Source organism: Eleutherodactylus coqui, chromosome 7, assembly GCF_035609145.1.
Source record: "Eleutherodactylus coqui strain aEleCoq1 chromosome 7, aEleCoq1.hap1, whole genome shotgun sequence".
Taxonomy (NCBI): Eukaryota; Metazoa; Chordata; class Amphibia; order Anura; family Eleutherodactylidae; genus Eleutherodactylus; species Eleutherodactylus coqui.
Window position 1 is genome coordinate 121,673,801 of NC_089843.1, and position 16,228 is coordinate 121,690,028.

At 41.8% G+C, this 16,228-nt stretch overlaps 1 protein-coding gene across 1 annotated transcript in view; it reads left to right on the plus strand.

Annotated features, from left to right (window-relative positions):
* MAP9 (microtubule associated protein 9) overlaps positions 1 to 16,228 on the plus strand; it is a 65,625-nt gene that overhangs the window by 27,099 nt on the left and 22,298 nt on the right. Inside the window, exons 7-9 of the mRNA XM_066573604.1 lie at positions 3,288 to 3,496; positions 4,875 to 4,933; positions 10,529 to 10,685. Coding sequence (XP_066429701.1) covers positions 3,288 to 3,496; positions 4,875 to 4,933; positions 10,529 to 10,685 — 425 coding nt within the window. The remainder of the gene's footprint in view (positions 1 to 3,287; positions 3,497 to 4,874; positions 4,934 to 10,528; positions 10,686 to 16,228) is intronic.

Genomic DNA, 16,228 nt, shown 5'->3' on the forward strand with positions numbered 1-16,228 from the left:
TAAGGAAGATAGAACAATACCACTGCAGTGCCAAATATTGGATGGCAGCATTCCTGCAAATCAATGTCTGGCCCTTTATACAGCTCTTAACAAAGATTGGGAATTGAAACCCAAGCTAGAATCCATATACAGACAGCTGGTTCGGGGTGTTTTTCCTTCTTCAGTGTGCAGTAGGATCCAGAGCTACCTAGAATGATAAATGATGCAGTGTGGTGTTCAGCAACAAATTTAGAATCTGTCTCAGCAATGATGATTGCCAAGTGAGGGTCTAGTGGTAATGTGGCAAGAAGCTAATCCTTCCACCATTTTGAGTCCTTAATTAGCTCAGCAACGTAGAGTCATGGTTTGTCATGCTTTCACCTTCAGCAGCCGATCACCTACAGCATGCATTAGGGGCACTTTGACGACATGCCGCTGTTTATAATGGGCAGCACCACTATTTCTTCTTCACAGCTTACCTAACGCCATTTTTCAGCAAAATAACTCGCACCCCCAAATAGCGAGTATCAGGTATGCTTTGCAAGGTGTCCAGGTGATTCCTTGGTCAGTACAATCCCAACATATCTATCCAACTGAGAATCTTTAAGATATGATTGGACATTGAGTGAATGCTCTCCCACAGCCTTGTAATGAAGACGAACTGTGGATTATGGTCAACACTACCCCAGGACAGTATTTAAGCATTCATTGAATCGATACCATGTCGCATTAACAACTGTATGGCCCAATATGGTGAGTTCACTGCTTACTGTTCACTGGCCACAGGAGACATGTAGAGATGAGCGAGTATACTCACTAAGGCACATTACTCGAGCGAGTAGTGCCTTAGCCAAGTATCTCCCCACTCGTCTCTAAAGATTCGGGGCCGGCGGGGGGCGGGGTCGGTGGGGGAGAGCAGGGAGGAATGGAGGGGAGATCTCTCTCTCCCTCTCTCCCCCCCGCTCTGCGCAGCAACTCACCTGTCACCTGCGCCGGCCCCCGAATCTTTAGAGATGAGCGGGGAGATACTCGGCTAAGGCACTACTCACTCAAGTAATGTGCCTTAGCGAGTATACTCGCTCATCTCTAGAGACATGTAATTATTAGAAGTTAAAACGAATTGCTCCAAACCTCATTCTCTATATTTGTGTTGAGTTTCATAGAATGGTAGAGTTGTAAGGGACCTCCAGGGTCATCTGGTCCAACCCCCTGCTCAGTGCAGGATTCACTAAATCATCCCAGACAGATATTTGTCCAGCCTTTGAACACTTTCATTAAAGTAGAACTCACCACCTCCCGTGGTAACCTGTTCCACTAATTGATCACCCTCACTGTCATTGTGTAGTATTTTTTTCAGTGAGGCAGTGTGTATACAGAACAGACAGGAGCCCCACATAGCATGCGGTAACTCTCAAATGCCAGGCTTAGCGTGCCTAGTACTGTTCAGTGTTTATGTGAATTATTAATATTGAAAATGTTAAGAAATAAGGTAACACATTTTTGGTAATATTTTACATTTTAAGTATTGCAAGAACATTGAAAACTTTGTATGTAAAACAATTAATATATTTTTAATTTGATGACATTTTCATATTCATACTCATGTGTTCAGTTTTTTCCCATTGACCAGCTGCTCAGCAGTAAGAGAGGCATTTTCTTTTTATATCCTTCATAACTGGTAAAGACCCAGCTGCTGCTTCAGGTTTATTCTTCACAAAGTACTTTTATGATGTGTCATCAGTGATGTCACTGTACTTGAGAAGATCACAATTTTCTGACAATTAGAAGGAAATCATGTGCTGCAGTGCATACACTGTATATGTCACAGTGTTAGTCATTAAATCTCCGTTGCATGAACATATGAGTCAGCTCTATTTATACTGCCTATTTATCAATGTTCATCAACATCGTTGATGTTCGTCAAGATCGGTGCAACCTTGGAGACAAGCTACATATTCGCATGCATCCTTACATATTTGAACTGGAATGTTATTGAATTCCTTAGTAATGGCAAGCTTCAATTTGTTGACTGTTACAATGGGATACGCATACACGTTATCCCCAAGATAGTCCCAAAGCAAAAAGTCAGGTGGGGTAAGATCTGGGGAACAAGCCGGCAAGTCCACTGGCCCACATCTGTCTACCCAGTGCTCCGGAAATGTCTGATCTAACCTGTCATGAACATAAAGTGCATAATGAGCTGGAGCTCTGTCCTGCTGCCACATTTAGTTGAAAATATCCAAATCCTGAAGCACTGTGTTGAAGCAGATCCAATTAACTGTTTCTTTTCACAGATCCCTCAAAAAAGAACGGGGCTATCAAGCCCCAATTCCTGCTGTCCAGACCCTCACACCTGGACTGCTGATATCCACCTCAATTGTCATGCCAAGGTTTTCAGATCACCAATAAACACAGTTGTGTTTGTTAACTCTTCCGGACACATGGAATATGGCCTCATTAGTTCATAGCACTCATTGTTGCAACTCTGTGTCATTTCCAAGTTTTCCAATAATTGACATCAAGGATTGGATTATTTACAACAACATGTGCTGGCAGCTCATTATGTGCTCCATATTCGTGACTGGTTAGACAAGACGCTTCCAGAGCGTTGGATAGGCAAGAGTGAGCCAGTGAACTGGCCAGCTCATTCCCCAGATCTTACCATACCTGACTTTTTGCTTTGTGGCTATCTTAACCATAAAGTGTAATTGCATCCTATATCAACAGTTGACGAATTGAAGCTTGCTATCGATGAGGAGTTCAATAACATTCCAGTTCCAGTGTGTAGGGATTTATGGGAACATGTTGCTTGCATTAATCGTGAGGGTACAATTGTTGACAATTGTATTTTCTGAATTTTGAATTTCCATTGGTAACAATTTATGTCATTGAACTGGTTTTGTACTTGCATTGCATTAAAAATGATTTTACTTCTCCTGCACCCAATAGTCTGCTAATAATGTAACATCTATGAAGAGTACCATATACTTTCCTATTATAAAATGCAAAATACATTGGACAGTTTTTTTTTTTTATTACGGTACTTCCTGCTTACGTTTTTCCTGTTTTCCACTTGAAAGATTATAGGAACAAAGTGTTTGCACTCCTTTCTCCTCCCAAAAAGGTCCATGTCTCTTCTGCATGATTGATGGTGTGCAATCCCTACTCATTGCTGTGTAAATAGTAAACAGTCATCTAAACTTGTTAAAAAAATTGCTCAAACCAAACAGAAAAAGAGGAACTATAAATACTACAAACAGTAGTTGCAAATATATTGTAAGTGATGTCATCATGTTTTATCACTCTAGATCCACAGATTAGAGAAGTAGCTGAAAACGGAAACAAAAAATCAAATGACAGCGGCAGAAAATCTGTTTTTGAAATTTTGATATCAGATGTAAAAGAAAAGTCTTTGCAACAGGAGACCAAAGAGACAACTGTAGCGAAAACTCCTGAAAATCAATCCTTTGGTGAAAAAAGGGATAACAATCAGAAGGTCAAACAGAACCATGGACAGGTAGGTTGCTGTTTAAATTGTGGTTGTTTGCAGTAAGGGTTTTTTGTGGAGCCGAATTGTAGGATTTTTTTTTTTTTGCTTCTCAGCTTTTGAATGTAACTCTCTTTGTAACCATATGTTTTTCCCAGCACTGTTTACCATTGTGCTTTTACAAAGAAGATGCTTACTTTGGAAAATAGCAAAGTATTAACCCTTTCCAATCCACTGTCTGACGTCTAAAGACATTCTGATTTGAAGGCTGTACAACTCCGATTTGGAAGACGTCCAGCAGGGTATTCTTACTGTAGATTACTGGCCGCTCTGTTGTCAGGGGCCTCTCCAGCATGTCACATACCGCAGTACTGGCTCTAGCCAGCAGATGGTGTCATTGTATAGTGGCAGAAAGAGAAAGCCCCCTAGGAAACCCTGAATCCAAAATTGGATTGCAAAGGGTTAAGTTTCAACCACTTAGTAGTGCCGGCTGAGATGTGTACATCCACTGGTTAAACTGCTAGAGACGAGCAGTGCCTTAGCATGGAAGAGACAGGCTCTGTTGCGGTCTCTATTCTGTTGGTACGATGGCTGACTCTGTTCTAAAAGCACTAAGGCTTTGTCCTTTGAACTCTATGCTCTCCAGCACATTAACTGGCACTGCAGTGCGTTAACTATTGTATAATTACTGTAATTAAAGAGCATTTGAAATCCTTTACATCAGAAATTAGTTGATTCTAAAAATTCTACAGTTGACATGTTGAAACCTAGTTTGAGGGTAGCATCAGATATGCAGTCTATAGTGTTCAACAATTAAATATAGAAACAGATGCAAAATTTTAGGAAATCAAGTAATAGGCTTCTCTACTTTGAAAAGAGTTGGAAAACCATGCCAAGTCCAGTCAGATGTTGTTTTTAAAACTACGACGGGTACATGAATATGTGTCCTGTTGATGATTTTAATACACAGTGCAATGGGAAAAGTGTGCCATTATTTTTGAATCTCCTCTAGAGATGAGCTAACATACTCGTTAACTGCCTACTCGGGCAAAAAGATTCCGGAGGCGCCAGGGGGCGGCGGGGGTAGCAGGAGGGAACAGGGGGGAGCTCTCTCTCTCTTTCCCCCCACTCCCCACCGCAACCCCCCGCTCACCCCCGGCACCCCCCGAATCTTTTCGCCCGATTAGGCAGTTACTCAAAAAAAGCGATGCTCGATCGAGTAAATGCTCTAAACAAGCACGTTCGCTCATTTCTAATCTCCTCCAAAGTCCGTAAAACACTAAAGTAAGTGACTGAAATATGATATTAGTTACTAATGGTGGAAAGAAAAGGTTAACATTATTCAATCCATGTGTTACTTAATTACTTCAGTCCATTCTTACTGATGATTATGTTCTTATTTTTTCAGCTTGATCATCAAAAGACTTTAAAAGCAATATCGGAATTGGGTAGATCTCACTTAAACAGGTAATTGGTGTATTTACATGTATTAAAATTGGGAACAGCATTTAGAAGTGATGAATATTCCATCCTCCTAATTTGTGCCACTTTACTGCAATCTTACGAACCTTTCACAGGGACAGGATTAGTCTGCGCAGACATTTCTGCGTCACAGTGTTATTCCTATGGGGCTTGAATTCCGCACCTGTTAAAATCTGCGCGTCTATACTTTAAAACCAGAAGATTAAATTCCGCAGCGGAAAAGCTTAAGGGCTCATGTCCACGGGGAAAATAGGATTTAGGATCCGCAGCGGATTTCCTGCATGCGGATCCGCACCCCATAGGGATGCATTGACCACCCGCGGGTACATAAATACCCGCGGATCGTCAATAAAAGTGATTTTAAAAAAAATGGAGCATGAAAAAATCTGGACCATGCTCCATTTTCATGCGGGTCTCCCACGGGGACAGCTCCCGCGGGCTTCTATTGAAGCCTATGGAAGCCGTCCGGATCCGCGGGAGACCTAAAATAGGAATTTAAAGCATTTACTCACCCGCAGCGGACCGCGAAGCTCTTCTCTTCCTCACGGCCGCATCTCCCTTGCTTCGGCTCGGCGGATGTGCCCGGCGCATGCGCGCGGCACGTCGACGACGTGCCGGCGACGTGCCGCCGGCGTCAGGAATTCATCCGCCGGCCGAAAATGAAGATCCGGCCGTGAGGAAGAGCAGAGCTTCGCCGCCCGCTACGGATAGATAAATTCTTTTAAATTGCTATTTTCAGCGCTCATGTCCGCGGGGCAGGAGGGACCCGCTGCAGATTCTACATGGAGAATCTGCAGCGGATCTGATTTTCCCCGTGGACATGAGGCCTAAGGACGTCGCGTGGAATCATTCAGGATTTCTAGCATACAGGAGATGTAATTCTGCAATTAAAGTCTGTGTAAAAAATGCAATAAATTCCGCAAGACATTCTGCAGAACACCTTCATGGTTACAAAAACAACAAAATGTGCACTAATTAACAAAATCCCCATCCTCATTGCATCCTGTGGACAATCCCATCCTGTGTGAAAGGTCCCTAAAGCATAGCTAACTTTTCAATTGATTTTCCAGAATAAGCTGCCATGTGTGTGCATGAAGAATAAAACTATATCACATATCTCCTACTTTTTTCCTCGATTTCTCCTCTGCAGGCTGTATATCTGATTTTCTGTTCTCACAGAATTGGCGGAAGGGTCTGCCTGTTATTCTGTGCACAGAGAACTGCAAATTCTGCTCTCTTACTGTCTGTAACACAAACAGACATAATATTATCATGTAAGAAATACTGTAGGACACCAGTACCGAGCAGTGTAAATGTGAATACATAGCAGTGAATAACTTAAATATGAATAAGTAGCAGTAAATAACTAGTAGCTGTAACAGCACATCTGTATGAGTCTCATCTTCTGTCCCTCCTCCTCCCCCCACCTTTTGTCTTTATAGACTTCAATGAGCAGAATGCCTCACCATCCTCCTCCACTTCCTGTTCTGCCATTGTGCTGTTTTCTGTTACAGAGATAGCATCACTTGACAACAGGCAGTGGACAGCATGTTAGGAGGAAGGGACATTCTAGTAGCCAGCAACCTCAAGTGATATTTCAACACAAAAATGTTGTTTTAGGCAAATAAATAAAGTGTATTTTTGCTTGTTATCACATTGTTTATAACGTTACTGGCCATTTAGGGTATATGATTACTAATTGCTTTTACTCTGCCTTCCTTCCCATCTAAAGAAATATTCTGGGTTGAGTAATGATGCTCCCAACTCTCAGATTTTTATGTCGATTTTATATAAACTGTAAGATGGTGTGCAAAGGTGAACATAGACTTGAAAGGAAATCTGTTACCAGGACAGACCTGTTTTAATAAGGGCATCTGGGCACTGCTAAGAAAAAAAATCAAAACCTGTATGCTTATTTAAATCCACAGACCACATAGCCGCATTTATGGAAATTGAGTTTGTAAGATGTTGTAGCTGTGATCATCCAGTCCCAAACAAAGTATCTGGGGATTGAAATAAGGGGGCTGTACAGGATCCATTGGAGGGAATGGAACTGAGCTGGAGTACCGGACACAGCCTATAGACAAGAGTATGGGGGCAGGGGTAGGAGGTTAGGGGGTTCAGGAAATGCACATATAGGCTACAGGGGTCTGTCCTGCGTACATATTCCTTTACATCTGAGCCAGGAAATCAATTTTATCACAGCACAACTGAATATTTATTAAGATTATTTCCAAAAATGTAAGGAATCCAATGATTTAGTGAATAATAATTAGAGATGAGCGAACGTACTCTTTCCGGGTGTTTTTGCACTCGAGCACCGCGTTTTCCGAGTAACTGACTACTCGGACGAAAAGATAATATTTCTACTTTAATGTGATTATTATATTCTGCTTAACAGATTCACGCTGACCTAAATAGCTGTTCTTCCTCATCCTTCTGGTTGTTTCGCAGCATTTTCAGCTAGTCTAGAGTTCTCTACTTTAGGGCTTATTCACATGAGCGTATATCGGCCACTGTTTTCACGGCTGGCCGATATATGCTACCATCTGATGCATTGGATTTCAATGCATCAAGATCACACAGACGTATTCCAATAGTGTAAAAGCGCCCAGCCAGCCAATATAGCGCCAGGCGCTGTTACGCTGGGCAGGAAAGATAGTCCCAAAACTATCTTTCTGCCCGGAATACATCAGCCGTTGCATAGACTTCTATGGGAACCGATGACAGCTAAGCTCCGCTCATTCCCATTGCTGGCTATCTAACAGATTGGCTCACTGCAGAGAATCGCGGCATGCCGCGATTTAGATCCCGCGAGCAGAGAATCGCTATGATTCTCCGCTCATGGACAGGGGGGCTGCACTTTCCATAGCACTGCTATGGAAAGCTTCACACAGCATGATCTGCCGGCTATTTATTGCCGGCGAATCATCGCCCATGGACATGCAGCCTACCTCAGACCTATTGGAGGGGTTGAAGGTAGGGTGAGTGTTTGTTTTTTTTATGTACATGGGACAGTAGAGGGAGAGTGGTGTTTACATGGGACTGTATGTTGAGGTTAAAGGGAGAGGATATTAGCTGGTGGTCATAATAATGTGACTCGACTATACGTAGAATTACACATTTTGCACACTATTGCACGCTTGGTACCTGTTTTGCCATCTTGGTTGGATAAATATTGGATATTCCTTTTCCTTTTAAAGCTTGGGAGGTGAAGATGTTGGTTTTAGACATCCATGTGCAGATTTCCTTCATTTGTACTTTAGGATAAAGTTCTCCTTTAAGACTTTTTTTTCTGCAGGGTAATGTTAAGTACTGAAATGGTTACAATAACTTAACAAAGTGTAAAATAAATGTACATGCCAACTTCAATTCCTATAAGATGTGAATGCAATGAAATATATATGAAAGCAGTCTCCTTGCACTCACAGCATCAAATATTCATTATTTGCTGTTTTGTGTGCTGAAGGAATTTATCAGTTGCATTTAGGTGGATAGATTATAAATGTACGTTATGTAAGTAGTCGTATAGAGAGAGAACATCAGGAATTTGCTGTGTTAGTTTTCATTTGGTTCCTGTTCTATGCTAACCATTACTGTAACACTTGCAGAATTTAAAGCTGAACCATGAAAGAAATAGGAACTTGCTCTACTAGTGTATCATGGGAAACATTCTATAGGTTTGTAGACTATAACCTCCTGGTTGCATTCATTTACAAGCCTTTCAGGGGTGTTAAGATCGTACATTTTTCTCTTAGAAAAAAAATTCACAATGGAATCTGAAGGTAAATGCTTTGTTTTTATTGGGCACCAAAACCAAGATCAGTGTACCCATTCTCATCACTATTAGCTCAAATGTCCTGATAGGACACCAGATGGATTTGTCCGAGTTAGGGCTTAGCATCGCTGCCCATGTTACTGCAGGAAGGAGACGAACGCACTTCAGGACGGACGTCTCTCTGCAGCGCCGGAGGAAAGAACATGTGACCGGCTTCATTGCCGGTCATGTGTTCTTTCTTCTGCGCTGCGGGGAGTCGTCCGTCCTGAAGTACGGCCGTCTTCTTCCTGCAGTAAGGGCAGAGTCACACGGGTGCATCGGCGCCCATGTATGGGTGCCGATGCGCCCGTGTGACTAAGCCCTGAGACGAAACGTTTAAATTCTGATGCTGAGCAAGAACCGAAAATTCATCTTTTAGCGAGTTAGCTCATGTTATGGTCATTATGTACTTTAGCGCTTTTCATAGGTACAGCAATCTGGATTTACTGGTGCTTTAAGGTGACCCTCCAGTTTTGGATCAAAATTCTGTCCTGGTACAGAGGGGGTATATTACCTGCAGTTGGAATTTAATACCTATGTATTGCTTTTTTTATTTTAACCTTTTCTCCGTACATCATTTTTTTCACAGTCTCAGAAAAGCACTTTTAATAATATTAATTACATAATGCTAATTTTAATTGGCATGAAAAGCACTGTAAGGCTCTGCTCACACTTGCAGTTTCTACTTGTAATGGAAACCGCAACACATTGCCAGATCCCATAAACAAAGCATACCACTGACACGTGACAGACCTAATCCAAGTACTAACAATGAGCTGTCTGTCCATGGGTGAAGGAGTAGTGAGTCAGTTTGTGAGTGACTTACATGCTCCACCCCTGATCTCATGATGGTGACGTCATCAAAGGTCCTTCATCCACACTGAGGGAGTTGAATGCTCTACCCCTGATCTCATGACGGTGACATCACAGGTCCTGTACACACACGGCTGCTGTCCAGGTAGGTGTTTGTTAGTATTCCATAGCAACTGAGGACATAGGGCGTTTGTAGTCCGCCCGTAATCTACACAAAGATGCAGGACCTTTTGATATCACCGTCATGTGATCATGGGCAGAGCATGAATGTCATTCACTCGGGATGAGCGTCAGTCATGGGATCAGGGGCGGGGCACGACTGTGACGTCATCACAGGTCCTTTGTCTCCAGTGCTGTGCTGCTTCTGACCCCTGTTAGGGATGAACAATGTATGTAGCAGAGCTGTGTGTGTGGCGTGCATGTAACAGAGCTGTGTGCATTGCACCACTAAAAACACTGGTACTATCATTTCCTAATAATTACTAGTTGACTTTTAATAGACCAGATTCTGCTAAGGAATCTGTCAGTTTGATGGGAAATATAGTGCTGCATGTGGACAGATCAGACAATCTGCAACATAGCCTCGCATGCAGACCTAAATAGAACTTTACTTGCAATATAACAAACGAGGATCGCTGTCAAAGGACACTGGGAAGTTGATAAGAAACACTTTCTCAGTGGGTGGCAGTGCTGCTCAATTGTCATGGCACCAGCACAGTTTTCAACTATGTCCTAGAAGAGGACAGCGTGGGCTTTGGGGAGTCTTTGGCGTCATATACTGTAACTCTAAACCAGCCATGAATCTTTGGGGTTAAGGCTCAATTAAATTTGAAAATGTGCCATAACAATCACCTGCAAGAGTACACACACTGTTTTCTTCTACAGTGGCTATAAGCATCTGCAATGGCACCTTGCTCTTAATAAGATATAGTATGTTGTTCTCATTGCAGACCGTTTTCTGCATCACAACCGAAGAAGTCTAAAGCCAGCAGTCAAGTCTCTGCAAAGTCACGTTACTTGGGAACATTAACAATACTGGACAGATCAGTTAATGAAGACAGTGGGGCTGTAGAAGCGGCTGATAAACTGCGTGCTACTGTCTATCAGGTAACCAATTTTACGTGTTTATACAACTGGAGACATTTAGTGATGGGCAGACAACAACGAAAATGTAGGCACTCAATAAGTGTGTTCTGTACAATCCAACAAAGAAAATGTCAATCAATTTCTTACATCTTCCTCAGCGGGGTGTCCCTTGTTGTTTTATTTTTGTTGGAGTATCTTAAGTCTGTTCTTTCTTGTGAAATCAGATGCTTAAAAATTCTTGATTTCATTATTTATGAGGGATTCAGTGGGCAACGTATAGACATTGCTTAGAATTGGATCATACATGGACTTTTCAGTGAACGCTGTTTGTTCAATGGGAATGCCTAAGTAAGCTGAATTACCAGAGCACATGACACGCTCTACTTCTCCTGGTACACCAAAATACATGCAGGTAGATACACCAGTCAGAATGAGCAGTGTAGCATGCATGTATTACATGCTTGGTGGGAAATGCAGCACATGATTTAGTTGGTGGCAGTGGAAGGTCATACACCCTTTTACGGACATTAACAAAAAGTGGTCGGTATGTCTTTTGGCTTTAGATATTTCAAATAAAGTAATGCCACAGAACTCCACTCTCTTACAATTCAGTCTCCCGGTATTTATCTTAACTCCTTAATGACCAAGCCTGGTTGCGCCTTAATGACCAGGCCAAATTTTGGGAATCTGACATGTGTCACTTCAAAATAGAATAACTCCGTAAAGGTTTTGCATATCCAAGTGATACTGAGACTGTTTTTTCGCCACATATTGTACTTCATTTAGCTGGTAAAAATAGACCAATAGAATTTGTGTATATTTATGAAAAGTACCAATATTGGGAAAAGTTTGAAAAAATGGACTCCCCCCCCCCCCCCCCCCCCCCCATTTTCAACTGCGATATGTCAAATATGGACAAACATACTGTACAAATTTTTGATTTGGTAGCCGGGAGCAAGGAGATTTTAAATTTCCTGGGCCCTGCCCAGATTCTGCGCATGCATCCACCAAGGAAGGTCTGTTGAGGATGATCGCGTCGGAGGACAAATCCAGAGACCTCCGGTACAATCCGTGAGGGAAGATGAAACTTTTACTTTTGAATCTTTTTAAAAACTTTTACATGATAGCTGTTATTAGTCAAATAACAGCAATCATGTGACTGGGGACCACACACTGGAGCCCTCAGTGCCAGTTTTAAGCTGTCGGTTACATCCAGTAGTTGATGGCAGGGAACTTTCACACTCACTGACTTTGCAGCTTTATTCTCCAGGGCCAACATATTTTCACGGCCCTGCAGAATAAAGCCCAGACACCCAGGATGTGAGAACATGTATGGATGGTCACTAAGGGGTTAAAGAATGCAGCTGCACGGAAATTTTTTATGTCATCAGCAAAAGCAGTACAATGACAGTAAACAGTCATCTGAAAAATGGTGAGGAACATGAACTATAGTAAAAATCCTTCAGTCGTGCATTCAAGGGGTTGTCCCTGTTAAGAGCCAGCAGTCCACTCCTGTTGAACAAAAGCTCTGTTCACATCATCATTCAAGACTCTGTTCCGAGTCTCTGTCGCTGATTTCCATTTTTATCCTGGATGAAATAGCACGGCATGCTACACTGTTTTATCTGTGAAAATGCCGGGCAGCCAGATGGAAACTGAACATAAGCCATTCTAATCAATGAGGTCCATGTAGCACTGTCATATGATGGGCCCATTCAGCAGGGAATTCTGTTTTTCTGCTTCCATAATTGAGCAGGAAAAAAAAAAAACGGCAATCTGAACTTGGCATTGCGGTTACCTTATCTTTTGATCAGATGCTTTACATTCTGCTATCCTTATAAAGGACTGTGGAACATGTGTAATTGTCCTTTATGTTAATATGTTTCTTGTGATTTCAGTTACTTTTTTTACTGAATGACATTTTACAAACACCCCTTTCTGCAGTACACGCTATACATTCACACACAGCTCTGCTGAATATTTAGTACATATACATACAGCACACACAACACACACAGCTTATATATACAATATATATGCATACTCTTCATACACACACAGACCTGTGGTTTTAATAAATGATTATATCGTAGGTATGGTACATTCTAACAGTTTAAAACTCCCTTATCTTGCTGCCTCCTGGTACCCCCAGTCTGAATCCTCCTGGCATCTCGTCACATGATGATGATGCCATAAAGGTCCTCAAAGGTCCTTCATACCAGGACCTTCTTCTCTATGCATGTCGCCTGTCCTATGGACTGTGAGGTCAGTTTTCTCTCCCACAGGTGCCTCCAGAAGTGGAATGCAATACTCTCCTGTCTGCTCTGGGTAGTGAGAAAGAGAACTATTCAACTGCAAAGTCCTATTAGTAACCCAGTAGAGTGCTTTATCAGCACTCTTTCCAAACAGTAAGGAAGCTGTCAGGGTGATCACTACCAGACCCTCCTGACTTTGGACTATGGGACACACGCTTTTTTTCAAGATTATTTTTTGCTATCTTATAGTCCAAAAAAATGGTACTGGCATAGAACAGGAATCCATTCCAACTATGCTCAGTACTGGAAAGGAAGTTATATGGGGGTAGCTGGTGCTATTTAGGGCCTCTGATGCTGGCAATAGGGAATCTAGCTGGATGTGTAGGAGGGCTCTGTGATGGACATTGGAGCTTTGAGGCTGGCAGGCTTTCTTTGCAGAGCAGAGGTTGGCTAGAACTATACAAGGACTCTTAGGATTAATCTATATGGAGCTCTGTGGATGGTTGTATATAATAAGTTTTTGTAGCCAGTTGTATAAAGGGGTTATGCTGCTAATATTATGTGGGCTCTGTAGATAATGCAATCTGTTAGGCTACTTTTGCACACAACATGAAAGTTGGCACTGTCAATCCACACTAAAATTCCAGAATGAAATCCACATATAACTTTGTTACGGATGCAGCCGTGGATGTCACTCAGTGCACTGAAATGACAAAAATGCACTTTGGATCTTTTCCACTATTAGTAAATATTTTTTTAAAACCCAGTTCACTAATACTGTACTTAGTTGCAGATTCAGCAACTCATAGTGACGTGCGAAAGTGGAGCTTTTATCTGTTGCTTGTCATATGTATACTAGTATACACATACTATGGTGCCTATGCGGCATAAATGAAGAAGAGTTAAAATAGGGAATATGGTAGGCCTGCCTAAAAAGATGTGTGTTTTAAGCCATGCTTAAAACTGTGGGCATTGGGAATTATGATTATCCGGGGTATTGCATTCCATAGTAAAATCTTTGAGAAGGGAGTGTGAGGTTCAGATTAACGGGGAGCTTAGTCTAAGGTCATTAGCAGAGTGGAGAGTCCGGTTAGGGTGGTAGACATAGGTAAGGGGGGATATATACAGCAGTGCAGCACTGTGAAGAGCTTTATGGATGAGAGTGGTGAGTTCAAATTGTATTCTATGTTTGATGGGCAACCAATGTAGTGACCGGCTCAGGGTGGAGGCATCAATGTAGCTGCTGGACAGAAAGATAAGCCTGACTGCTTCATTCAGGATAGACTAGAGAGGGGAGAGATTAGTGAAGGGAAGACCGATCAGTAGCTAGTTGCAGTAGTCAAGCTGAGTGTATCGGGGAAACAATAAGAGTTTTTGATGTTCCCACAGTGAGAAAAGGGCAGATGCTGAATATGTTTTTTTTTTTGTTTCACTGTTGTTTTATTAAAGGTAAAGAAAGAGCAACATACTATTTTTCTTTTAAAACTGTTATAAACATAACAATAAAGGAGATCAATTTCTCAGAAAACTTTGAAAGTATACAATTATAAAACAATTTAGGACAATTCAGATCATTTTACATTTAGTCTGTAAGTTCCGCGTATCCTGCAAATAAACCTGTGTTTCTTGACATTGGATCTACAATTTCCTGTTGATTTGATTGCCACTACCTTTTTAGTACTTTTTGGGGGTTGGGGAGGGTTATTATTTGGAGGATATTGGGGGGGTTGGGAGGAGGGGTTACCAAACTTCTAATCTCGCCTCTCATCACTGTCTCCGTATAAGTTTTCATAACTATTTTCTCCTCCTGTCTCTTATCAGTAGTCTTATTGCTCATTATTTATGGTGTCATTTTCTTCTAATTATCTATGTATTTAAGCCATCCTTTCAATGTTTCCTGAAAAGTAGGTAGCCTGTTTTGTCTCACTGCTAAGGCTTTCTCATAATCACAGTGTTCGCTAATTAATTCAATGACCTGTTGCATGGAAAGATTCTGAAGATGTTTTTGAGGTCCAGATGACATGAGTGAGCTAGTGATTGAATATAGGGAGTGAAGGGAAGATCAGAGTCATATATGACCTCAAGACAGCAGGCATACTGCCAGTGAGTTATGATAGTACCACACACTGAGAGGGAGATATTGGGATTAGGTTGGTTAGTAGATGGCAGATACACAAGAAGTTCAGTTTTTGAAAGATTAAAATTTAGGTAAAGAAACAAAATGATGTTGGAGACAGACAGGCAATGACTGGCATTTTGTAGCAGTGAAGGTGTGATATCTCGGGAAGAGGGAAATAATTGGGTGTCGTCAGTGTAGAGATGGTATCGAAAGCCACATCTGCTGATAGTTTGTCTAGTACAAGCTGAGTAGATGGAAAACATTAGGGGACAGAAGACCAAACCCTGAGAAACCTCCGCAGGAAGAGAAGAGGTAAAGCCAGTAGATAATACACTGCAGGATCAGTCAGAGAGGTACGAGGAAAATCAGGAGAGTGCAGTATCCTTAAGGCCAATAGAGCAAAGGAATTGGTAATCTACAGTGTCGACCACCGTTGAGAGATCCAGAAAAACCAGTACAGAGTAGTCGCCATTTGATGTAGTTGTCAGGAGATCATTAGACACTTTAGTAAGGGCAGTTTCTATGGAATGTAGAGTACAAAAACCAGACTGTAAAGGGTCAAGAATACAGTTATCCGAGAGATAACTTATTAGGTTGTATCAGATCTTTCAAGAGTTTGGATATGAAGGCAAGATTAGAGATGGATCAGTAGTGGGCAGCACAGGATTAGTCAAAGACTGTTTCTTTACTAAATAGAATATGACCACATGTTTACAAGAGGAGAGAAAGATACCAGAAGAAACAGAGAGGTTAAATATTGTAGTGAGTTAACTGATGACAGACAGGGAGAGAGACTGGACGAAGTGTGAGGGAATTGGGTCACTAATGTAGGTAGTAGGGCGAGAAGAAGAGAGGAGCCTGGAGACGTCTTCTGTTGTCGGGTCAAATGCTCAAAGTGAACTAGAGGTGCAGGAGAGAAGGGGATCAAAGGAAATTGGGATTGGGAAATTTATTGGCAGATGTTGTCAATTTTCTTTATAAAAAAGCAGCTAGATCTTCAGCACAGAGATTCTTCATATGTGGGGCTCTACTTTAGAGCTCAGGAGGGAGTGAAGAAGTGTCAGAGTCATTTTGGGTTATTGGATAGTGAGCAGATGAGAGAGGTGAAGTAGGGTTGTTTGGCATGGTGAAAGACAAAGTTGTATGTTCTGAGCATGAATTTGTAGTGGAGAATACCTGCAGAGCACCGC